At 48.4% G+C, this 25,837-nt stretch overlaps 1 protein-coding gene across 1 annotated transcript in view; it reads right to left on the bottom strand.

The window, feature by feature from the left end:
- PYGB (glycogen phosphorylase B) overlaps positions 1–23,649 on the bottom strand; it is a 122,956-nt gene extending 99,307 nt beyond the window's left edge. The window contains exon 1 of the mRNA XM_056567547.1: positions 23,325–23,649. Within this exon, the coding sequence (XP_056423522.1) occupies positions 23,325–23,567 (243 nt within the window). The 5' untranslated portion in view covers positions 23,568–23,649. The remainder of the gene's footprint in view (positions 1–23,324) is intronic.
- Positions 23,650–25,837: the final 2,188 nt, after the last annotated feature.

Genomic DNA, 25,837 nt, shown 5'->3' with positions numbered 1-25,837 from the left:
AAAAACATTTTTTATAGACATATTTGGTATCGCCGCGTGCGTAAATGTCCGAACTATTAAAATAAAATGTTAATGATCCCGTACGGTGAACGGCGTGAACGAAAAAAAATTTAAAAAGTCCAAAATTCCTACTTTTTTAATACATTTTATTAAAAAAAAAATTATAAAAAATTTATTAAAAGTTTTTTATATGCAAATGTGGTATCAAAAAAAAGTACAGATCATGGCGCAAAAAATGAGCCCCCATACCGCCGCTTATACAGAAAAATAAAAAAGTTATAGGTCATCAAAATAAAGGGATTATAAACGTACTGTCACGATTCGGCTTCCAGGTAGTGGATCCTCTGTGTCAGCGAGGGATTGGCGTGGACCGTGCTAGTGGACCGGTTCTAAGAGGCTACTGGTTTTCACCAGAGCCCGCCGCAAAGCGGGATGGTCTTGCTGCGGCAGTAGCAACCAGGTCGTATCCACTAGCAACGGCTCTACCTCGCTGACTGCTGAGAAGGCGTGGGACAGAAGGACTAGGCAGAGGCAAGGTCAGACGTAGCAGAAGGTCGGGGGCAGGCGGCAAGGTTCGTAGTCAGGATGGGTAGCAGAAGTTCAGGTACACAGGCTTTGGACACACTAAACGCTTTCACTGGCACAAGGCAACAAGATCCGGCAAGGGAGTGCATGGGAGGAGGTCAGATAAAGGCAGGGAGCAGATGGAAGCCAATTAAGCTAATTGGGCCAGGCACCAATCATTGGCGCACTGGCCCCTTAAGTCTCAGAGAGCTGGCGCGCGCGCGCCCTAGAGAGCGGAGCCGCGCGCGCCAGCACATGACAGCAGGGGACCGGGACGGGTAAGTGACCTGGGATGCGATTCGCGAGCGGGCGCGTCCCGCTGTGCGAATCGCATCCCCAACGGCCATGACAGTGCAGCGCTCCCGGTCAGCGGGACTGACCGGGGCGCTGCAGGGAGAAAGACGCCGTGAGCGCTCCGGGGAGGAGCGGGGACCCGGAGCGCTAGGCGTAACAGTACCCCCCCCTTTAGGTCTCCCCTTCTCTTTGTCCGGTAACTGCCTCCCCTGGGATGAGGACACCGGGAAAGAATGGAGGGTTTCCTCAACGGCAGGCAGTACAGCAGGAGTGGGGATGGGGAGGGAGGGCAGAGGGCGAGGCCTGGCACGGGGCAGTGTGACACCAGGACGGGGGCCATGGGGAGGCACAGAGGCTTGCCTGACGGGACTGGGAGGGGGGGAGAGGCACTTCCTGTGGCAGGCAGAGTCCCAGTTCCTGATCTCCCCGGTGGTCCAATCAATGGTGGGGGAATGAAGCCGGAGCCAAGGCAGACCGAGGAGGACCTCAGAGGTACAGTTGGGGAGAATGAAGAACTCAATCCTCTCAAGGTGGGGTCCAATAGACATGAGGAGGGGCTCTGTGCGGTAACGCACGGTGCAGTCCAATCTGGCTCCGTTGACCGCGGAAATGTAGAGCGGCTTGACGAGACGGGTCACCGGGATGCTGAATTTATTAACAAACGACTCCAAAATAAAATTTCCAGAGGCACCGGAGTCCAAGCAGGCCACGGCTGAGAGGGAGGAGTTGGCTGAAGAAGAAATCCGCACGGGTACCGTGAGACGTGGAGGAGCAGACTTGGAACCAAGAGACGCCACACCCACGTGAGCTGGGTGCGTGCGTGCGTTTCCCAGGCGTGGAGGACGGATAGGGCAATCCACCAAGAAATGCTCGGTACTGGCACAGTAAAGACAGAGATTTTCTTCTCTACGGCGATTCCTCTCTTCCTGGGTCAGGCGAGACCGATCCACTTGCATGGCCTCCTCGGCGGGAGGCCCAGGCGAAGACTGCAAAGGATGCTGTGGGAGAGGTGCCCAGAGATCTAAGTCTTTTTCCTGGCGGAGCTCTTGGTGTCGCTCAGAAAAACGCATGTCAATGCGGGTAGCCAAATGGATGAGTTCTTGGAGGTTGGCAGGAATCTCTCGTGCGGCCAGCACATCCTTGATGCGACTGGATAGGCCTTTTTTAAAGGTCGCGCAGAGAGCCTCATTATTCCAGGATAGTTCAGAAGCAAAAGTACGGAATTGTATGGCGTACTCGCCAACGGAAGAATTACCCTGGACCAGGTTCAACAGGGCAATCTCGGCAGAAGAAGCTCGGGCTGGCTCCTCGAAGACACTCCGGAGTTCAGCGAAGAAGGCCTGGACTGTGGCTGTGGCAGGATCATTGCGGTCCCAGAGCGGTGTGGCCCAAGACAAGGCCTTTCCTGAAAGAAGGCTTACTACGAACGCCACCTTAGACCGTTCTGAAGGAAACAAGTCCGACAACATCTCCATATGCAGGGAACACTGAGACAAAAATCCACGGCAGAGTTTAGAGTCCCCATCAAATTTGTCCGGCAGGGACAAGCGGAGGTTAGGAGCGGCCACTCGCTGCGGAGGAGGTGCAGGAGCTGGCGGAGGAGATGGTTGCTGCTGCAGCAGAGGCAGAAGTTGCTGTAACATGGCGGTCAACTGCGACAGCTGCTGTCCTTGTTGGGCAATCTGCTGCGATTGCTGAGCGACCACCGTGGGAAGATCAGCGAGACTTGGCAGCGGCACCTCAGCGGGATCCATGGCCGGATCTACTGTCACGATTCGGCTTCCAGGTAGTGGATCCTCTGTGTCAGCGAGGGATTGGCGTGGACCGTGCTAGTGGACCGGTTCTAAGAGGCTACTGGTTTTCACCAGAGCCCGCCGCAAAGCGGGATGGTCTTGCTGCGGCAGTAGCAACCAGGTCGTATCCACTAGCAACGGCTCTACCTCGCTGACTGCTGAGAAGGCGTGGGACAGAAGGACTAGGCAGAGGCAAGGTCAGACGTAGCAGAAGGTCGGGGGCAGGCGGGAAGGTTCGTAGTCAGGATGGGTAGCAGAAGTTCAGGTACACAGGCTTTGGACACACTAAACTGTCACGATGCCGGCTGGCAGGTAGTGGATCCTCTGTGCCAGAGAGGGATAGCGAGGACCGTGCTAGTGGACCGGTTCTAAGACACTACTGGTTTTCACCAGAGCCCGCCGCAAAGCGGGATGGTCTTGCTGCGGCGGTAGTGACCAGGTCGTATCCACTAGCAACGGCTCACCTCTCTGGCTGCTGAAGATACTGAAGATAGGCGAGGTACAAGGGAGTAGGCAGAAGCAAGGTCGGACGTAGCAGAAGGTCGAGGCAGGCAGCAAGGATCGTAGTCAGGGGCAACGGCAGGAGGTCAGGAACACGGGCTAGGAACAGACAAGGGAACGCTTTCACTAGGCACTAAGGCAACAAGATCCGGCAAGGGAGTGCAGGGGAAGTGAGGTAATATAGGGAAGTACACAGGTGATCACACTAATTGGTGATTGGGAAGATTGGGCCAGGCACCAACATTGGTGCACTGGCCCTTTAAATTGCAGAGACCCGGCGCGCGCGCGCCCTAGGGAGCGGGGCCGCGCGCGCCGGGACAGGACCGACGGAGAGCGAGTCAGGTACGGGGACCGGGGTGCGCATCGCGAGCGGGCGCCACCCGCATCGCGAATCGCATCCCGGCTGGAGGCGGTACCGCAGCGCACCCGGTCAGTGGATCTGACCGGGGCGCTGCAGCAACGAGGATGAGGCGAGCGCTCCGGGGAGGAACGGGGACCCGGAGCGCTCGGCGTAACAGTACCCCCCCCCCCTTGGGTCTCCCCCTCTTCTTGGGGCCAAAGAACCTGAGGAAAAAAAAGTAAATTTTTCCGTGATGAGGTCCGATGCACATTAGGAGGGGTTCTGTGCGGAAACGCATGAGACAGTCCAATCTTTTATTGTTAATACAATAGATGTAGAGGGGTCTGGCGAGACTGGTCACAGGGACGTAGAACCTGTTGATAGGAGAGGCCAAAAAAAATTTTCCTGCAGATCCGGAATCCAAGGAGACCAAAGTAGAGAAGGAGAAGGTAGAGGCAGATATCCGCACAGGCACAGTAAGGCGTGGAGAAGCAGAGTTGACATCAAGAACTGTGTCACCTTTGTGCGGAGTCAGCGTACGTCTTTCCAGGCGGGGAGGACGGATAGGACAATCCTTCAGGAAATGTTCGGTACCGGCATAGTACAGGCAAAGATTCTCCATGCGGCGTCGTGTCCTCTCTAGAGGTGTCAAGCGAGACCGGTCAACTTGCATAGCCTCCGCGGCGGGAAGCACAGGAACGGATTGCAGAGGACCAGAGGAGAGAGGAGCCGGGGAGAAAAAACGCTTCGTGCGAACAAAGTCCATATCCAGGCGGAGCTCCAGACGCCATCCGGAAGAACGCATGTCAATGCGAGTGGCCAGATGAATGAGTTCATGTAGGTCAGCAGGAGTCTCTCGTGCGGCCAGAACATCTTTAATGTTGCTGGATAGGCCTTTTTTAAAGGTCGCGCAGAGAACCTCACTATTCCAGGACAACTTGTAAGCAAGAGCACGGAACTGAATGGCGTACTCGCCAACGGAAGAAACACCCTGTTCCAGGTTCAGCAGGGCAATCTCGGCAGAAGAAGCTCGGGCAGGCTCCTCGAAGACACCACGGACCTCAGCGAAGAAGGACTGGACTGTGGCTGTGGCAGAATCATTGCGGTCCCCATCAAACTTGTCCGGCAGGGACAAGCAGGGGTTAAGAACGGCCGGTTGCTGCGGAGGAGTTGCAGGAGCCGGCGGAGGAGATGGTTGTTGCAGCTGTAGCTGTGACTGAAGTTGCTGTATCTGCGGCAGCAGCTGCTGTGACTGAAGTTGCTGTATCTGCGGCAGCAGCTGCTGTAACTGTGACTGAAGACGCTGTGTCTCGGAGATCAAGTATGCCAGCTGTTGATCTCGTTGGGCGATCTTTACGCCAAATTTGTCCGGCAGGGACAAGCAGGGGTTAGGAAGGACCGGTTGCTGCGGAGGAGTTGCAGGAGCCGGCGGAGGAGATGGTAGTTGCAGCTGTAGCTGTTGCTGTATCTGCGGCTGCAGCTGCTGTATCTGTGACTGAATACGCAGTGCCTCGGAGGTCAAGTATGCCAGCTGTTGATCTCGTTGCGCTATCTGTTGCGACTGCTGGGCGATCTGACGAGCTTGCTGGGCGACCAGCGTAGGGAGGTCAGCGACAACTGGCAGAGGAACTTCAGCGGGATCCATGGCCGGATCTACTGTCACGATGCCGGCTGGCAGGTAGTGGATCCTCTGTGCCAGAGAGGGATAGCGAGGACCGTGCTAGTGGACCGGTTCTAAGACACTACTGGTTTTCACCAGAGCCCGCCGCAAAGCGGGATGGTCTTGCTGCGGCGGTAGTGACCAGGTCGTATCCACTAGCAACGGCTCACCTCTCTGGCTGCTGAAGATACTGAAGATAGGCGAGGTACAAGGGAGTAGGCAGAAGCAAGGTCGGACGTAGCAGAAGGTCGAGGCAGGCAGCAAGGATCGTAGTCAGGGGCAACGGCAGGAGGTCAGGAACACGGGCTAGGAACAGACAAGGGAACGCTTTCACTAGGCACTAAGGCAACAAGATCCGGCAAGGGAGTGCAGGGGAAGTGAGGTAATATAGGGAAGTACACAGGTGATCACACTAATTGGTGATTGGGAAGATTGGGCCAGGCACCAACATTGGTGCACTGGCCCTTTAAATTGCAGAGACCCGGCGCGCGCGCGCCCTAGGGAGCGGGGCCGCGCGCGCCGGGACAGGACCGACGGAGAGCGAGTCAGGTACGGGGACCGGGGTGCGCATCGCGAGCGGGCGCCACCCGCATCGCGAATCGCATCCCGGCTGGAGGCGGTACCGCAGCGCACCCGGTCAGTGGATCTGACCGGGGCGCTGCAGCAACGAGGATGAGGCGAGCGCTCCGGGGAGGAACGGGGACCCGGAGCGCTCGGCGTAACATAAACGCTTTCACTGGCACAAGGCAACAAGATCCGGCAAGGGAGTGCATGGGAGGAGGTCAGATAAAGGCAGGGAGCAGATGGAAGCCAATTAAGCTAATTGGGCCAGGCACCAATCATTGGCGCACTGGCCCTTTAAGTCTCAGAGAGCTGGCGCGCGCGCGCCCTAGAGAGCGGAGCCGCGCGCGCCAGCACATGACAGCAGGGGACTGGGACGGGTAAGTGACCTGGGATGCGATTCGCGAGCGGGCGCGTCCCGCTGTGCGAATCGCATCCCCAACGGCCATGACAGTGCAGCGCTCCCGGTCAGCGGGACTGACCGGGGCGCTGCAGGGAGAAAGACGCCGTGAGCGCTCCGGGGAGGAGCGGGGACCCGGAGCGCTAGGCGTAACACGTACTAATTTGGTTAAAAAGTTTGTGATTTTTTTTAAGCGCAACAATAATATAAAAGTATATAATAATGGGTATCATTTTAATCGTATTGACCCTCAGAATAAAGAACACATGTCATTTTTACCAGAAATTGTACGGCGTGAAAACAAAACCTTCCAAAATTAGCAAAATTGCGTTTTTCGTTTTAATTTCCCCACAAAAATAGTGTTTTTTGGTTGCGCCATACATTTTATGATATAATGAGTGATGTCATTACAAAGGACAACTGGTCGCGCAAAAAACAAGCCCTCATACTAGTCTGTGGATGAAAATATAAAAGAGTTATGATTTTTAGAAGGCGAGGAGGAAAAAATGAAAACGTAAAAATTAAATTGTCTGAGTCCTTAAGGCCAAAATGGGCTGAGTCCTTAAGGGGTTAAAGGAGTACTCCGGAGCACTGGTACTTAAAAAATAAAGTTTACCTCATCTGATAGCTCTTTCAAAGACCTTTCCAACGATACCTTATTTGTCAAATTTGGCCCAGCCATTCTCTTGTAATTGCCACCTGTAGCAGTAAGCAGCCATGTCATAAAGACTACATTTCCCATGACTCCCTGCGCCAGCTTCCTGTTATTCCCATTGGAATAAATGGGCATTCATGAAATGCACATAAGTTAGGGTGCATGCACACCACGTTTTTGCTATGCAGTTCCCGTATACGGTTTCAAGTTATAAACCGTACGAAACTGTATAGAAAACCGTATGCATTGACTAAACATTGTAAACCGTATGTCAAACGCATCCTCCGGTTTAGTCCATTTTGTGTCTTATACGGTTTTGTCAATTTTTTTACTACAACATTTTTTGGTCCGGGTGAAAAACCGTATTAAACCGTATGTTTTTGTTTTTAACATGGGATTCAATAGGAACCATACACAACCATATGTGCACACAGTTCCATCCGGTTTGCACTAGGGATCGACCGATTATCGGTTTGGCCGACATTATCGGCCGATATTCACGATTTTGGACATTATCGGTATCAGCAATTACCTTGCCGATAATCCTCCCAGCGCCCCGGACAGAAACCGCCCCTGCTCCATTGCCTCCCCCATCCCCGGTTTTATAATTACCTGTTCCCGGGGTCCGCGCTACTTCTGGCTCCTGCGCGTCCTGCGTTACACTGTGCGCTGCGCAATGACGAGTGACGTCCTCAACGCAACGTCACAGTCAGTGCGCACAGTGACAGCTCAGGACACCGCCAGAGGCAGAAGTAGCGTGGACCCTGGGAACAAGTAATTATAAAACCGGGGATGGGGGAAGCAAAGGGGCAGTGGCGGTGGCTGGACTAAGGACCGACAGGGGGAGAGAAGCGGGTGGTGGCGGCGGTCTCTGGCCCCGCAAAAGCTGCTGCAGTTCATTGATGTAAAGCGCCCGCTTTAAATCAATGATCTGCAGACGCTTCTTCGGGGCCGGGGGGGGGGGGGGGGGAGAGAGAAATAGCCGATAATTTATACTGGAATATCGGCTATCGGCCTGAAAGGCCACAGATTATCGTATCGTCCCTAAAAAAAAAAATCGATATCGGTCGATCCCTAGTTTGCACAATACGGTTTTTGACAGGTTTTTTTTCTTGGAATTTCAATCAAACAAGTGAAACTTTATTCAAAATGGAGTGAAAAGTTAAAAACTAATACTTTTTTTTCTTAAAAAACAGATGCAACCGGACATAATTTTTGAAAACTTATACGTTTTTTGACCTTATACGGGCTGAAATTTGTACACATGTTTTGATACAGTTTAGTCCGGTTTTCATAAAAACCTGATTCGGGGACTGTATTGCAAAAACATGGTGTGCATGCACCCTTAGCAGTCGCCCAAGAATTGGAATAACTTTTTGCAGTGACCTTTGTTCTGGTTGGCAAAAGTGGAGTCTTGATTAGGACAAAATTAAAGTAAAATCAATATTGTAGGAATCATCAGATTAGTCTTCCTTTACTAGTTGCTGGCAACCATGTTCACATCGGTGTTGAAGGTTCCATTATAAGCCTCCATAGTAGAGGCTCGTGATGTTACGGCTGCGCCCCACTTGTGACGTCACGGCCATGCCCCCTCACTGCAAGTCTATTGGAGGGGACGTTACAGCTGTCATGCCCCCTCGCATAGACTTGCATTTAGGGGGCATGGCCGTGATGTCACAAGCAGGGTGCGGCCGTGACGTCTCAAGCCTCCACCCCGCATCGCCAGTCATCCGGCAAAGAGCAAAGTTTGCTCGGTGCACCGGATGTCTGGGGTGCCGCAGCTGAGATCCCTAGCGGCGGGACCCCAGCAATCAGACATCTTATCCTCTATCCTTTGGATAGGGGATCAGATATCTATGGGCAGAGTTCCCCTTTAATGATGATGCAAAACAACAGAAAACAGTGCTGCTGTGAACTAGGGTAGAGAATTTGCAGTGTGAAATGTACTTGGGATCCTTTGTGAGTGTTAAAATGCATTTTAATAGATAAAATCATCATAACACTTGACTGTTGGAGTGTTGGAACACTCACACTGTACATCCTGCAAACAAACCTTTTGCTTTAGTTGTTATTGTCTAAAAGGTTCTCTGAACAGGATCCATACAATGAAAAATAGATGTGCGGAGCATCCAGCCAAGGCAATGACTTCATTAAGGTCAGCCTGTCAAGGTCATTTTGTTATTGTACCAAGCCTCCTACTGGGAAACAGCATTAATCCAATAAAGATCTTAGAACTAAAATGTAAAACCTATAGTCATGTGTTCTGTACGTATTCCCTTACTAATATTATTAGTTATTATTATAATGTTGTTAAATATGTAATAAAATGATCTTCACAAGGTCGCCTTTACTAATAACAGTCTAGTCTACAGGGAATCCCCACTATTATATCCGGGCAATCTGATTCTAGGAAAGTTTACATAGAACTCAATTCTCCATTATACAATATCAAAGCTAATGTATCATCAGAAAATGACATATTGTCTTAGGCTGCATTCACACCTCGTTTTTTACATACGGGTGCCGGATCCGGCTAAGGGAGGGGAAAACCAGGTGCTCCCGTACCCCAGCCGGATCAGCCCGTGACTCCATTTACTTTAATGAGCCGACCGGAGTCAAACGGTGACTCCGGTCGGCTCAGTTTTGACCCGAATCTGGTTTTGGACCGGACTTAAAACCGTAGCATACTACGGTTTTAGGTCCGGTCAGGAAACCGCATACGGGACAAAACTGAGCCGACCGGAGTCACCATTTGACTCCGGTCGGCTCATTTAAGTACGGGAGCACCCGGTTTACCCCTCCTCCAGCCAGATCAGGCACCCGTATGTAAAAAACGTTGTGTGAATGCAGCCTAAATCAAGTTTTATGTCAAATATATATATATATATATTTTTTTTTTTTGGTGATGTTTTTATACATGTACTATTTTTAATATAAACCTGAAATCTTGCAGTCCTGTCTGTGATGATAAGATGGAGAAGACAATAGCAGCTTAGACTCCCCTCCACGAATGACCTCTGCACAGGACACAGAGGTCACATAGCATACTCAACTGCTTCATACAAAGAATCATTGTTGCCTATGTCTATTGCGGTTTACCGTAAAGCATATCTCTAAATGCTGTGAAAATAACATTGTCTGTATATTTGTAATATACATTGATAAAAAAAAGTGTATATTTTTGTCCCTGCAGCTATTGCCTGTGTGTCTCTGTGAGGAGTCCAAATACAGGAAGTGTAAGGCTGGGTTCACACTACGTCTTCTCCCATACGGGAGCGCATACGGCAGGGAAGAGATAAAACCTTGCGCTCCTTCTATGCCTTCGTATGCGCTCCCGTATGTCATTCATTTCAATGAGCCGGCCGGAGTGAAACGTTCGGTCCGGTCGGCTCATTTTTGCGCCGTATGCGCTTTTACAACCGGACCTCAAACCGTGGTTGACCACAGTTTTAGGTCCGGGGGAAAAGCGCATATGGCGCAAAAATGAGCCGACCGGACCGAACGTTTCACTCCGACCGGCTCCAGGAGCGCGAGGTTTTAGCTCTCCCCTGCCGTATGCGCTCCCGTATGGGAGAAAACGTAGTGTGAACCCACCCTTAGTGGGACAAGCAGGGCTCTGTGCACCGAGGACAAGCAGGGCTCTGTGCACCGAGGACAAGCAGGGCTCTGTGCACCGAGGACAAGCAGGGCTCTGTGCACCGAGGACAAGCAGGGCTCTGTGTACCGAGGACAAGCAGGGCTCTGTGCACCGAGGACAAGCAGGGCTCTGTGCAGTGAGGCTCACACATCAGGATGTTTGACAACTTGGAGCCTGCACAGAGCCCTGCATGCCCTACCCCCACTTCCTGTATTTGGTCTCCTCACAGAGACACACCTGCAATAGCTACAGGGACAGCATTTTTTCACCCAAAAATTTTCTATTTTTTGAACCAATATATCTTACAAATATACATATAATGGTATTATCTACATTATATAAAAACTTTTTGACAACGACAGGTAAACTTTAAACGGATGCCTCAAAAATATTGTAAAAAAATAAAGATAACAAGCAAATTTAAAGTTAAAATAAAACACACTATATCAACCTCCTTAGAATGATTTAGGGTCTATTCACATCTACAGTATTCTGCACCGATTTGATGCACAGGATTTGATGCACAGGATTTGAAGCTGTGTTCATTCATTTAGTTAATATTGAAAACTGCAGCAGAAAATCCTGCGCATCAGATCTGTGCAGGATACTGTACGTGTGAATAGACCATTGAAGGGGTATTCCGGTAGAATTATTATATATATATATATATATATATATATATATATTATTATTTTTTTTTTCAAATCAACTGGTGCCAGAAAGTTAAACAGATTTGTAAAATACTTATATTTTGAGCTGCAACCATTAATCGATAAAATTCGATAACGAAATTCGTAGTCGACAAATCCCTTTATCGAATAATCGCCCGATTCATTGTCCGCGGCGGCAGTGAATTAATGAAGCTGACACATCCCGCATGTAGGCTTCATTCATTCACCGCCCGGTGCTGCGCCATTTTATGCTAGGGACGTTAGGGACCCACTCTGAATAGGTGGCCTTGACGTGCGAGTGGGCTTGTACTTTTTGATCTAAAATGTATACTAACAACCTGTTAGTTTTTGATATTATGCTGAGAAGCAATCAGATCATTATACAAGATTGTAGATGTGCGCTATGTCTGTATTCTACTCGAATTCATATTGTGATTTCTATCTTCCCCCCCTTTTTTTTTTTTTTCTTGAACATGTGCTGCACTCTTCCCCACCCCCTCAGCCCAAACCTATATAGGTGGTAATTAGCCACACTAGGGCCATTTCTTTCCTAGCAGCCTCCCAGTCTGACTGGGAGAGCAAGGTAAGTGAGCCTTTACACCCTGTTCACACTGGTGTGGTGCGGGGCGGTGTCCGTTGCTGCCGTGGCGCTGTGTCTGCGGGCGGATGCGGCCTATAGACTGGTTTGAGAGGCATTGGGGCCGCTCTGCCAGTGGGTCGCTCCCCCCCCCGTGGGCACCTGTGTCGCGGCGGTGGTGGTCGCCGCCTGGTGCTACGCCATTTTATGCTAGGGACGTTAGGGACCCACTCTAAATAGGTGGCCTTGACGTGGCGAGTGGGCTTGTACTTTTTGATCAAAAATGTATACTAACAACCTGTTAGTTTTTGATATTAAGCAATCAGATCATTATACAAGATTGTAGATGTGCGCTATGTCTGTATTCTACTCGAATTCATTCATTCACCGCCGCCGGAAATGTCTCTGCTGCTGCTCTACTCCTAGCGCAATTAGCGCACCGCCGGGACATGTCTTTTCTCTGCTGCTCATCTCTGTACCCGACAGAGATGAGCAGCAGAGAATAGACATGTCCCGGCGGTGCGCTAATTGCGCTAGGAGTAGAGCAGCAGCAGGGACATGTCGGCGGCGGAGGTGAATGGAAGTATCGGGCCAATACTAGCAATTTGCATGGTATTGGGGACTCGTTCAGTGTCCCCGATACCAAAACCGATACCTACTTCTCCTGTTCTCCCGTCCGCATCCCGTCCCATGGAGGAGCATGTGACACACACGTCACTCCACCTCCTCCCCCGCACCCAGCATAACGCTACGGAGGAAGCAGAGTGACGTGTATGTCACATGCTCCTCCATAGGACGACATGATGCGGACGGGAGAACGGGGCAGAGGACAGCTGCAGGTGAGTGCTGTCTTCAAGGGTGGGGGCTGCCGTCTACTGGAGGGGCTGCTACTAATGTCCACGTGGGGCCCTGCTGTCTAAAGCGGAGTGGCCCTGCTGTCTAAAGCGGAGTGGCCCTTCTGTCTAAAGGGGGGCCTTCTGCCTAAAGGGGCAGGCTAGTTTAGCATGCAAAGTTTGCATCATGATGGAAACCTGGTGGACGCCTGTGTAGTCAATGGAGTCAGTCAGGTGTCGCTGGTATTTTCATTGTTCTTCTTCAATGGCAGAACAGAACTATGGAAATGTACAGGGGGGGGGGGGGGGTGGACCTGGCCTTACTATGAAGAATACTAATTGTGCCATTGTATTAAAAGATGTGTGGCCTCATGATAGACTACAGGATATAAAGAAAACCAATTATTTTAAAGTTTAAGCTATTTAGAGGTAACAGAAATGATGCAAAGAACAATACATGCACTGGACAGAAAATGTGTGTAAGGAGCTTATGGGTAAAGCAGATGAACCAATTACCAGAAAGCGGCCATTCTTGTCACTGCGACTAACAACGCTGAATCATCCCACCGCATGTAGACACGTCACAGGGTGCAGGTGCCACACAGTGTCACCAGGAGGCAGTCATCACAGGATGCGGTGTGTGAATGGCCGGCCTGTGCTAATAACCGCAGCTGACAACATCCGTCTATAGGATTAACACCCTACCCTTCATCTGACCTACAGGACACTTATGATGGATGTAAAGGACAGCAGTGCTGCATACAGTGATCCCTCAACTTACAATGACCTCAACATACAATAGTTTCAACATACAATGGTCTTTTCTGGACCATTGTAACTTGAAACCAGACTCATACAACATACATACAATGTACAGACAGTCCAGATCTGTGAAACGTGTCAATGGCCGGAAGATCTGACCAATCAGAATGGGCATTTCACTGGTAAAACCCCTGTATTCCTGAAGTGTATGCACTGACTGACGTCTGGTAGCGCCCCCTACAGTACAGGGAGGTATTACATGTTCTGTACACTTTACCTGTACCAGAGTTATCTGCTCCTTTGGACACCAGGTGAGGATTACTTTTTTAGGACATTGCATGTACTGTACAGGACCCCGAAGAAGATCCTGTCCTTTACATAGACCAGTGTTTCCCAAGCAGGGTGCCCCCAGCTGTTGCAAAACTACAACTCCCATCATGCCCAGACAGCCTTTGGCTGTCCGGGCATGCTGAGTGTTGTAGTTTTGCAACAGCTGGAGGCTCCCTGCTTGGGAAACACTGAAATAGACAGTGATTACAGCTCCCAGCAGATCTTTATTACTTTTATATGTAAGGATTTGCTTTATCTAGATTAGTAATCTACTTATTTATTTATTTATTTTTAATCCTCACTTTTTCCTATTTTTGGATGACATGTTGGTGCCTTTAGAACCAATTACCAGGTTTCCATAGAGTTCTGGTCTCAACATACAATGGTTTCAACATACAATGGTCGTCCTGGAACCAATTAATATTGTAACTTGAGGGACCACTGTATATGCCTAATACCTGAAAAGATATGTACAGTCAGCTTCTGTTGTGCCAGGAGAACTGTGGCCTCCATCACCCATATAAGTAACATGGGATCTATTAAATGGATATACCTTACAAGCTTTTTCCTGACATATCTTGTGAACAGATGCCCTTCTATTTCATGGGTGATAGATGTCACTGTCTACTGAATCCATCAACAACAAGCTATAATGGCATCTGTTTAATATATAATGAAAAGCAACGAAAAAGCTCATGACTAGAGATGAGCGAACTTACAGTAAATTCGATTCATCACAAACTTCTCGGCTCGGCAGTTGATGACTTTTCCTGCATAAATGAGTTCAGCTTTCAGGAGCTCCCGTGGGCTGGAAAAGGTGGATACATTCCTAGGAGACTCTTTCCTAGGACTGTATCCACCTTTTCCAGCCCACCGGAGCACCTGAAAGCTGAACTCATTTATGCAGGATAAGTCATCAACTGCCGAGCCGAGGAGTTCGTGACGAATCGAATTTACTGTAAGTTCGCTCATCTCTACTCATGATATATGCGTTTAATAGATGTCTGTGGCATGTGCCATACATTGGCTCCATTACCCATTGGCTGATATTGGGGGAGATTTATCAAAATCTGTCCAGAGGAAAAGTTGCTGAGTTGCCCATAGCAACCAATCAGATCGCTTCTTTCCTATTTGAAAAGGCCTCTGAAAATGATTGGTTGCTATGGACAACTCAACACCTTTTTCCTCTGGACAGATTTTCATAAATTTTCCCCATAGTTTTTAATGATAGATATGTTGTTGTTGTTTTTTTTAAAGGGGTATTTCGCCCATAGATATCTTATCCAGTATCCAAAGGATAGGGGATAAGGTGTCTGATCGTGGGGGTACCGCCACTGGGACCCCCCCACCCCTGATGTCCGTGCAGCAACCGGTATTCTGTGCAGTCTCCAGTCTTGGAAACACTGGTTCCTGGGACTGGAGACGTGATGACCGTCACGCCCCCTCCCATAGACATAAATGGAGGTGGCATGATGGCCGTCTCCAGTCCCGGAAACCAGCGATTCCGAGACTGGAGACGCACCTGGCAAAGAATGCAGGGGGGTCCCAGTGTCGGGACCCCCACAATAAGACATCTTATCCCCTATCCTTTGGATAGGGGGTAGTATGTCTATGGGCAGAATAGTCTATAATGGTATTCAAGCTCAGTTTTTTTGTAGTAATCTGATATATGTTGGTCAGACACAGACCAAAAAGACATTTTTAAGACCGCTATTTGACAACGTAAGGTTATGGACAAGTATAGCATGTACACTGGGAGCTTTCCTGATTGATATACAGTGGGGATCAAATGTTTGGGCACCCCAGGTAACAATTTGCATTCATGTGAATAAAGAAGCCAAGGAAAGATGGAAAAATCTCCAAAAGGCATCAAATTACAGATTAGACATTCTTATAATACGTCAACAAAAGTTAGATTTTATTTCCATCATTTACACTTTCAAAATAACAGAAAACAAAAAAATGGCATCTGCAAAAGTTTGGGCACCCTGCAGAGTTTATAGCATGCACTGCCCTCTTTGCAAAGCTGAGACCTGCCAGTGTCATGGATTGTTCTCAATCATCATCTGGGAAGACCAAGTGATGTCAATCTCAAAGGTTTTTAATGCCCAGACTCATCTGATCTTGCCCCAACAATCAGCACCATGGGTTCTTCTAAGCAGTTGTCTAGAAATCTGAAACTGAAAATAGTTGACGTTCAAAAAGCTGGAGAAGGCTTTAAGAAGATAGAAAAACGTTTTCAGATGTCAATATCCTCTGTTCGGAATGTAATTAAGAAATGGCAGTCATCAGGAACAGTGAAAGTTAAAGCAAGATCTGGAAGACCAAGAAAATTATCAGACAGAACGGCTCGCAGGATTGTGAGAAAAACAATTCAAAACCCAGGTTTGACTGCACAATCCCTCCACAAAGATCTGGCAGACACTGGAGTTGTGGTACTGTTACGCCTAGCGCTCCGGGTCCCCGCTCCTCCCCGGAGCGCTTACGGCGTCTCTCTCTCTGCACTGTCATGGCCGTCGGGGATGCGATTCGCACAGCGGGACGCGCCCGCTCGCGAATCGCATCCCAGGTCACTTACCCGTTCCCGTCCCCTGCTGTCATGTGCTGGCGCGTGCGGCTCCGCTCTCTAGGGCGCGCGCGCGCCAGCTCCCTGAGACTTAAAGGGCCAGTGCACCAATGATTGGTGCCTGGCCCAATTAGCTTAATTGGCTTCCACCTGCTCCCAGACTATATCTGATCTCTGCCCCTGCACTCCCCTGCCGGATCTTGTTGCCTTAGAGCCTAGTGAAAGCGTTACTGTGTTTGTCCATACTGTGTACTTGACCTCCTGCTATTACCTTATTGACTACGATCCTTGCTGCCTGCCCCGACCTTCTGCTACGTCCGACCTTGCTTCTGCCTACTCCCTTGTACCGTGCCTATCTTCAGCAGTCAGAGAGGTTGAGCCGTTGCTAGTGGATACGACCTGGTCACTACCGCCGCAGCAAGACCATCCCGCTTTGCGGCGGGCTCTGGTGAACACCAGTAGTGACTTAGAACCGGTCCACTAGCACGGTCCACGCCAATCCCTCTCTGGCACAGAGGATCCACCTCCTGCCAGCCGGCATCGTGACAGGTACACTATTCCACTATAAAGAGATACTTGTACAAATATGGTCTTCATGGAAGAGTCATCAGAAGAAAACCTCTTCTACGTCCTCACCACAAAAACCAGCGTTTGAACTTTGCAAATGAACATATAGACAAGCCTGATGCATTTTGGAAACAAGTTCTGTGGACCGATGAGGTTAAAATTTAACTTTTTGGCCGGAATGAGCAAAGGTACGTTTGGAGAAGAAGGAGAACAGAAGTTAATGAAAAGAACCTCTGTCCAACTGTTAAGCATGGGGGTGGATCAATCATGCTATGGGGTTGTATTGCAGCCAGTGGCACAGGGAACATCTCACAAGTAGATAAAATCTCACATCTCACAAGTAAATAAAATTTCAGCAAATTTTGGATGCTAACTTGATGCCATCTGTGAAAAAGCTGAAGTTAAAGGGGTACTCCGGTGAAAAACTGGTGCCAGAAAGTTAAACAGATTTGTAAATTACTTCTATTAAAAAATCTTAATCCTTCCTGTACTTATTAGCTGCTGAATACTACAGCGGAAATTCTTTTCTTTTTGAAACACAGAGCTGTCTGCTGACATCATGAGCACAGTGCTCTCTGCTGACACCTCTGTCCGTTTCAGGAGCTGTCCAGAACAGCATATGTTTGCTATGGGGATTTCCTTTTACTCTGGACAGTTCCTAAAATGGACAGAGATGTCAGCAGAGGGCACTGTGGTCGTGATGTCAGCAGACAGCTCTGTGTCTCAAATGGAAAATAATTTCCACTGTAGTATTCAGCAGCTAATAAGTACAGGAAGGATTAAGATTTTTTAATAGAAGTCATTTACAAATCTGTTTGACTTTCTGGCACCAGTTGATTTAAAATAAAAAAGTTTTTCACCGGAGTACCCCTTTAAAGAGAGGATGGCTTCTACAAATGGATAATGATCCTAAACACACCTAGAAATCCACTGAGGATTACATCAAGAGGCGTAAACTGAAGGTTTTGCCATGGCCTTCGCAATCTCCTGACCTCAACATAATTGAAAATCTATGGATAGACCTTAAAAGAGCAGTGCGTGACAGACAGCCCAGAAATCTCAAAGAACTGGAAGACTTTTGTAAGGAAGAATGGGAAAAGATACCTTAAACAAGAATTGAAAGACTCTGAAAGCTGTGATACTTGCCAAAGGGGGCAGTACAAGATATTAACTCTGCAGGGTGCCCAAACTTTTGCAGCCATTTTTTTTTTTCTGTTATTTTGGAAGTGTAAATGTTGGAAATAAAATCCAACTTTTGTTGACATATTATAAGAATGTCTAATCTGTAATTTGATGCCATTTGGAGATTTTTCCATCTTTCCTTGGCTTCTTTATGCACATTAATACTAATTTTTACCTGAGGTGCCCAAACTTTTGATCCCCACTGTACCTGCTAAACAGACAAAAGTAATGTGAACATCCTGTAGATATTTTATAACTTTTATTATCCTTAATTCATCAAACACAAAGCATATCCTCTAATTAGAGCATTTATTTAGCATAAATGAATCATCTCAACGTCATTTATAGATATCAGATATCAGATATAGATAAACTTAAAGCTATGTAAAATAATAATAAAAATACACAAATTAGCCAACTGGGCCATAAACATAGTGGCGGATGAGATGTCATAAGGACATATGCCAGTATTCAACAATAAAGGGAAGTAAAAAAAATATTTGTAATTCACACAAATAGTCCCGATTAGAGATGAGCGAACTTACAGTAAATTCGATTCGTCACGAACTTCTCGGCTCGGCAGTTGATGACTTATATGAATTAACATAAAAACGACTTATATACTTGATGTACTATAGCTGTCAACCTAAGAGTAATGTTTAAGTCATTTGTGCTCGATAAATTCATGTCACGTAGCTATTTTCGCACATAATTTATACATAAAGGTCCTTTCATCTCCCAACCTTTTATCCTGAAGGTCACTGAATTGATCCACCGTCAATAACCACTCTCCTATCCTGAAGCATCCCATAGACACCATACTATATCATCTACACATCCGCCTCACACCAGCCATTCCTTTACCAAACTAATTCAGTTCTATTGGTAACAGACATCAAATAAAAAATTCAAAAATACTGGGATGTTGGGTAACAAATATGTTTTCTATATAAATGCACAATGTATTAATGTACAATGTATAGATGAGGAAGCTGGGAGTTTCTGCTATAGTTCTATATAATATCAAAAATAACATAATACACAATTATCAATATGACTAGCACTAAAGCGCCTATCCATTGTAATTGATTTATACAGTGGTCCCTCAACATACGATGGTAATCCGTTCCAAAGGGACCATCGTTTGTTGAAACCATCGTATGTTGAGGGATCCGTGCAATGTAAAGTATAGGACAATGGTCTACAACCTGCGGACCTCCAGATGTTGCAAAACTACAACACCCAGCATGCCCGGACAGCCGTTGGCTGTCCGGGCATGCTGGGTGTTGTAGTTTTGCAACATCTGGAGGGCCGCAGGTTGAAGACCACTGGTATAGGAAGTTTTACTCACCTGTCCCCGCCGCTCCGGACCGTCACCGCTCATCACCGCTGCCCTGGATGTCGCCGTCCATCGCTGTCGCCGCGTCCCCGACGCTCCGGCAAGGCCTCTGCTTCCCCGGCATCCGCGCTCTCCGTCACCGCCATCACGTCGCTACACACGCCGCTCCTATTGGATGACGGGACGGCGTGCGCAGCGATGTGATGACGACGATGGAGAACGCCGACGATGCAGAGGATCCCGAAGAGGACGCGCCGGAGCTCCGAGGACAGGTGAGTGATCATCATCGGAGCTCACAGGGCACCGTAAACAGCTGAAGCAGTCTGCGCTGCCGGATAGCCATTTATGCGATGGCCCCGACATACAAAAGCATCGTATGTTGATGCTGCCTCTGAGAGACCATCGCATGTTGAAATTATCGTATGTCGGGGCCATCGTAGGTCGGGGGGTCACTGTACATCAAGAAACCAGTGCTGGACAGGTAAGGCCAAGACATAATAAAGGGGAACTCTCCGGTATAGACGTCCCTATCAGGATAGGGGATAAGTGTCTGATGGTGATTTCCTGCCGGCACCCCGGCTCTCTGTGTGCACGGATTACTGCCGACCACCTCACAAAGTGCAGTGGCCAACACAACCTCTCCATGTATCTCTATGGGAAAGCCAGAGATGCAGTGCTTGTGTATCTTCAGCATACCCATAGAGACACATAGAGGGGGCTCCATGCATGAGGAAAACTGGGGTGCCAGGCAGGAGATCGGAGGGTTTGACCACTGGGACCCATCGTAATCTCCCGCTCAACACCCCAGTTCTCCTCATGCACAGAGCGAGCTTCACTACGTGCACGGATTAATGCCAACCGTCGCATGAAACGGTGGCTGAGACGCCCTCTCTATGGATAGGGGAAAAGAACGTACCAAAGTTCCCCTTTAACTGTCTAGACTTCAGCTCCTCATCCCCACCCTACAATATGGACCACTGGATGACTAAGCTGAAACAAGAAGATTCCTCAAATCAATATATTGCAACAAAAATAAAAAATAAAAACCTGCATTAATATTTTAATACAGAATGGAGAAATGTAATAAAAAAATATTAATGCAGGAATTTTCTTTTAAATATATTTATTTAAAGGAAATCTGTCATCAGTTTCACCTGCATTAACCTGTCGGTATACACAGGCAGTGCAGGTGATACTGATGACAACCATACTGACATGGTCCCGTTCCAGGCTCTGGCTCTCCCCTAATCTTCCCTTAAGGGGCTGAATTGGAGCATGGGCGGAGCTTAGTGACGTCACCACTGCTGCTTCTCTTGTTGCGAAGCTCCGCCCATGCTTCAAGGTCTCCGGAACGGAGAATACTGCAGAAGATAGATGGAGAACCAGAGCACAAAACGGGACCAGTCGAAGGGAACCAATCATCAGATTTTACCCTATATATAGAGTATATAGGGTAAAATCGTTATCCTCACCATCCCTGGGGGACACTCCTGCCTCCAGGGATGGTGAAGATATGTGGGGAGATTTATCAAAACCTGTGCAAAGGAAAAGTTGCCCAGTTGCCCATAGCAACCAATCAGATCGCTTCTTTCATTTTACAGAGGCCTTGTTGAAAATGAAAGAAGTGATCTGATTGGTTGCTATGGGCAACTGGGCAACTTTTCCTCTGGACTGGATTTGATAAATCTCCCCCATGGAGTTATAAACTAGTCACCGCTGCGCCCGTAAGTAGTCCCCTGGGCGGGGAGCTCCTCTCACCTAGTCGCGTTCTTTGCCCCGCAGCGACGCCCCCTCCGCTTGATTGACGGGCCGAGTCAGTGCTCTGCTCCGTCTGTTCAGTGAGCAGATCGATGATGCGGCCCGTCAATCAAACGTAGGGGGTGTCGCTGCCGGACGAAGAATGAGAATAGGCGAGAGGAGCTCCCCGCCCAGGTGACTACTTACGGGCGCAGCGGTGACTAGTTTATAAGTTCATATCTTCACCATCCATGGGGGCAGGAGCGTCACCCGGGGATGGTGAGGATAAAGATTTTACCCTATATAACTCTTTGCCAAGCATTATATAGGGTAAGATCTGATGACTGGTTCCCTTTAAGTATGGTTGTCATCAGTGTCCCCTGCACTGCCTGTCTGTAATGACAGGTTCTTCTTGTTGCAGCTTGGTCCTCCAGTGATCCATGATGCAGCTGGTGGAGAAGGATCTGAACTCTATACCAGTGTTTCCCAAACAGTCTGTCTCCAGCCATTGCAAACCTACAACTCCCAGCATGCCCCGACAGCCTTTGGCTGTCGGGGCATGCTGGGAGTTGTAGTTTTGCAACAGCTGGAGGCACCCTGGTTGGAAAACGCTGCTCTAGACAGTCAGTGTGTCTTGGCCTTACCTGTCCAGCAATACAACCCATTCTTCTCTTTGAAAAGGGGTCTGGTCGCTGGGAACCCCCGTGATCTCCGGCCCAGCACCCCATCATTCTGAAAATTTATGTTCAGAACACCAACTGTGCTAGGGGTCAGGGATCGCCTTTGGCTGTCCAGGCATGCTGGGAGTTTTGGTCTTGCAAAAGCTGGAGGCACCCTGGTAGGGAAATATTGGTCTATCTTAAAGCGTACCCGTCAGATCCAACAACATTTATATATATATATATATATATATATATATATATATATATATAATCACTCAGTACCTAATCCTGACCATGTACATCTAATTTTTATGTGTCTAGCACCTTTATTTTTTATTACACTTTTCATTTAGCTCACTAGCCTTAATTCCTGTCAAAGGGAGGGGGCGTGGCCTCACTGTGCAGGTCTCCGCCCCCTCCCTCAGTATGCCGTCTGCTCACATCTCCCGTAGCATTAGTAAAACTACAACTCCCAGCTTGTCCTCACTGACAGTAGCGGGACACAAGCTGACAGTGGGAAGATTTTTCCTCCAGCTATGAGCCCTGCACTCACAGCTGTCAATCAAGGAAGTGTGTCCATGACATAGCTGATGATGAATGGACACAGCAGGAGTAGTATGTGTCCAAGCAGGCAGGGGGGGCAGTTGTTCGGCTGGCTTTTTCGGTATGAAATACTGAAAATGTTCTAATGAAAGCAATTGCAAATCCTACTGGTTTTACATGCTTTACAACATATCAAAAGTTTATGTATCTGACAGTGCCCCTTTAAGGGTTTGCCATTAATACATAGTCAGGATAGGCCACTTTCATAGTGTATAATTCATACGTCATCGGTGTGGTCCCTGGTGGCTTCACCCTGCCCTGCTTGATAGATTTATTCCTATACCCAAACAGGGACAGATCTATGAATCAAGGATAGTCTGGCGGGGACCATTCCAATGACCAGTGGTTCAGGCTGCATTAAAGTGACGGCAGGTTCCTCTAGAATAAATAAGATGTTATGCATCAGCAATGGGGTATTGTTATGTAGTGTTTTTAAGCTTCCATGCAGAACCCCACTGAAAAGTAAAAAGTAATAAAAGTGGATATGTTGTTTTTGTTTTTTAGATAAAGCGGAGTGGTTTTGGATGGGTTTTGTGTGAACAAGCCAATCATTTCCATAATAGACACATTAATCGTAATAACACGCACTTCTGTATAACATACACAAGGTATAGAGAGCAGAGCTGCCTGCAGAGGATGTGCGGATGATTCCCTCAAGGTCAGGAGGATACATGGTGGAGGAGGCCCCATCTATAAATGGCATTCCATCCCTCCTCCAATGACTGTGGGATACATCACATAGTCACGGCTCGTGAACTCAATGCGCACAATAACGTATCCATGTGTAAGGTCTCAATGCAAAGTCCATTTCCTACCCCCTGCGGTGCACATACCCATCCAATGCAAATACAGATACTGTAACTAGTTTAACCTGTTGGTGTCAGAACAATAGATAACACAGGGGGATGCCCATCTCCGATACTGGTCCCTGATACTGCCATCTGATGACTTCATGATCTGCCAGGACTGCAGGAGCTGGCACCAGGGCAGGAGATGCTGCATTCATTCTACACAACAAGCCAAGATGGAAGATGTTGTGCACTGAGGCTGCAGCACTGCTGGATGCATTACACTACATGGGAGGGTTTACCTTGGGGTCCTTCTCGTAGTAATACTGCTGGGTCCTGATCCATCTTCCCACCAGGTGGTCCCTGACGGTATGTGCCAGGGCAAAGTAGTAGTCTCTGGGGGTGGACACGTTCCTGTCTTTCACCAGGGTGAAGTGCAGATGCCTGTTGAAGCTTTTCCTGACCTCGACCACATCCCCGAGGCCTGCGATACCCCGGACACTTATCTGCTTCCTCTTCTCGCTATCAGACAGCGGGGCGGCCATGGCTCTGCAGTATGGACGTGACAGGGCAGCGCTGAGTGGGTCGTCAGGCTCTGCTCACTCTTCTCAACTGCGGAGGAGGAAGGAGGAGTGCGCATGCGCTGTGCTCCTGACAGACCTGCCTCCTGTACACAGAGATCATAAATAACAGGGGATGTACAGAACGAGCAAAGCTGTGCTCCTCCCCCACCTGATGTGGCCTCCCCTCCACAACCTGCTGTGACTGCTCTCTAACCTGGGGCTCTCCAGCTGTTCCAAAACTACAACACCCAGCATGCCCGGACAGCCGAAGGCTGTCCGGGCATGCTGGGTGTTGTAGTTTTGCAACAGCTGGAGGCACCCTGGTTGGTAAACACTGCAATACTGTAATTAGAGATGAGCGAACTTACATTAAATTCGATTCGTCACAAACTTCTCGGCTCGGCGGTTGCAGACTTATCCTGCATAAATTAGTTCAGCTTTCAGGTGCTCCCGTGGGCTGGAAAAGGTGGATACAGTAGGGATCGACCGATCATCGGTATGGCCGATATTATCGGCGGATAATCACGATTTTGGGCATTATCGGTAATGCCCCACCCCCCGCACCACCCCCACCGCACTGCGACCGCCCCCCCCCCACCGTAGTGCTGGGCGGTATACCGGTATGGATTTTTGCCCATACCGCTATACCGGTCGGGCCCCTCCCCCACCCACCCGTAATGGGGGTGGTCCGGGCCATCCATCCTTCCTTCCTGTAGTGTCCGGCGCCATTCCGTGACGTCAGGTGCATCAATGCGCACGGGCGTCACTGCACAGCGGCGTCTATGCAGCGTACTAGGCCGGAGCCTGCCTGGAGTGGAGAAGAGGACCCCCGGAGAAGAAGGACAGCCTGGACTGGATCACCCTCCACCTGGAATGCCACCGGACACTACAGGAAGGATGGATGGCCCGGACCACCCTGACAGGTAGGGGGAGAGAAGCGGGTGGTGGCGGCGGCGGCCTATGGCACCGCAAAATCCATTGTGCATTGATTTAAAGCGCCCTCTTTAAATCAATGACCTGCAGCGGTGTCGAGGGGGGATAAATATCCGATAACTTATACCGGAATATCGGTATAAGTTATCGGCTATCGGCCCTAACCTGCACCGATTATTGGTATCGGCCCTAAAAAAACGATATCGGTCGATCCCTAGGATACAGTCCTAGGAGACTCTTTCCTAGGACTGTATCCACCTTTTCCAGCCCACCGGAGCACCGGAAAGCTGAACTAATTTATGCAGGAAAAGTCATCAACTGCCGAGCCGAGAAGTTTGTGACGAATCGAATTTACTGTAAGTTCGCTCATCTCTAACTGTAATGCTTGTCTGATCCCAGCAGAATCCCTTACTATCTATGGGTGGGTTCACACCACGTTTTCGCAATCCAGTTCCCGTATACGGTTTGAGCGTCAAAACCGTATGGAACCGTATTGCAAACCGTACTCATTGACTTTTTGTATTGCAAACCATATGTTAAGCGTATCTTGCAGGTTGCATACGTTTTGTATCCGTTACGGTTAAAAGCGTTTAATTTCCCGTACTTCAAACCGTAGTCTACTACGGTTTGAAGTCCGTTTGAAAAACCGTATTTAAAGCGTATCCGTTTTTTATATAATGGTGGTCTATGAGAACCGTATTCAACCGGATACACTTACGGTTACATCCGGTTTTCACAATACGGTTTACGAATCTGCACATGCGCAGTTGGTTCCGAAAGTTCCACCAGCTTCTAGAATCTTCTATCTGGGAGTGTTTTTAGTGTAAAACCGTATGCAACCGTATATACGTTTTTTTTTATTACAATGCGGTTTTTAACCGGAATCCGGCATATATGGTTGCATACGGTTTAGTACGGTTTTTAGCGATACGTTTCCCTCAATATCTTTAGGCTGGGTTCACACCACGTTTTTGCAACACAGTTCCCGTATACGTTTTCAATTTGAAAACCGTACGGAACCGTATTGAAAACCGTATGCCAAAATGCATCCGGTTGTGTCCTTTTTGCATCTTATACGGTTTTGTCATTTTTTTCCCCCTTACCCATACCCGCATTCACACCACGTTTTTGCAATACAGTTCCCGTATCAGGTTTTTGATGAAAAAACTGATTCCTCAAAACCTGACTAAACTGTATCAAAACGTGTGTACAAATTTTAACCCATATACGGTTAAAAACCGAATATGGTTTGCAAAATGATGTCCGGTTGCATCCGTTTTGTAAGAAAAAAACTTATACGTTTTTAACTTTTCACTCCA

This window comes from Hyla sarda, chromosome 3 (assembly GCF_029499605.1).
Source record: "Hyla sarda isolate aHylSar1 chromosome 3, aHylSar1.hap1, whole genome shotgun sequence".
Lineage (NCBI taxonomy): Eukaryota > Metazoa > Chordata > Amphibia > Anura > Hylidae > Hyla > Hyla sarda.
This window is presented reverse-complemented; position numbering and strand designations above follow the sequence as displayed.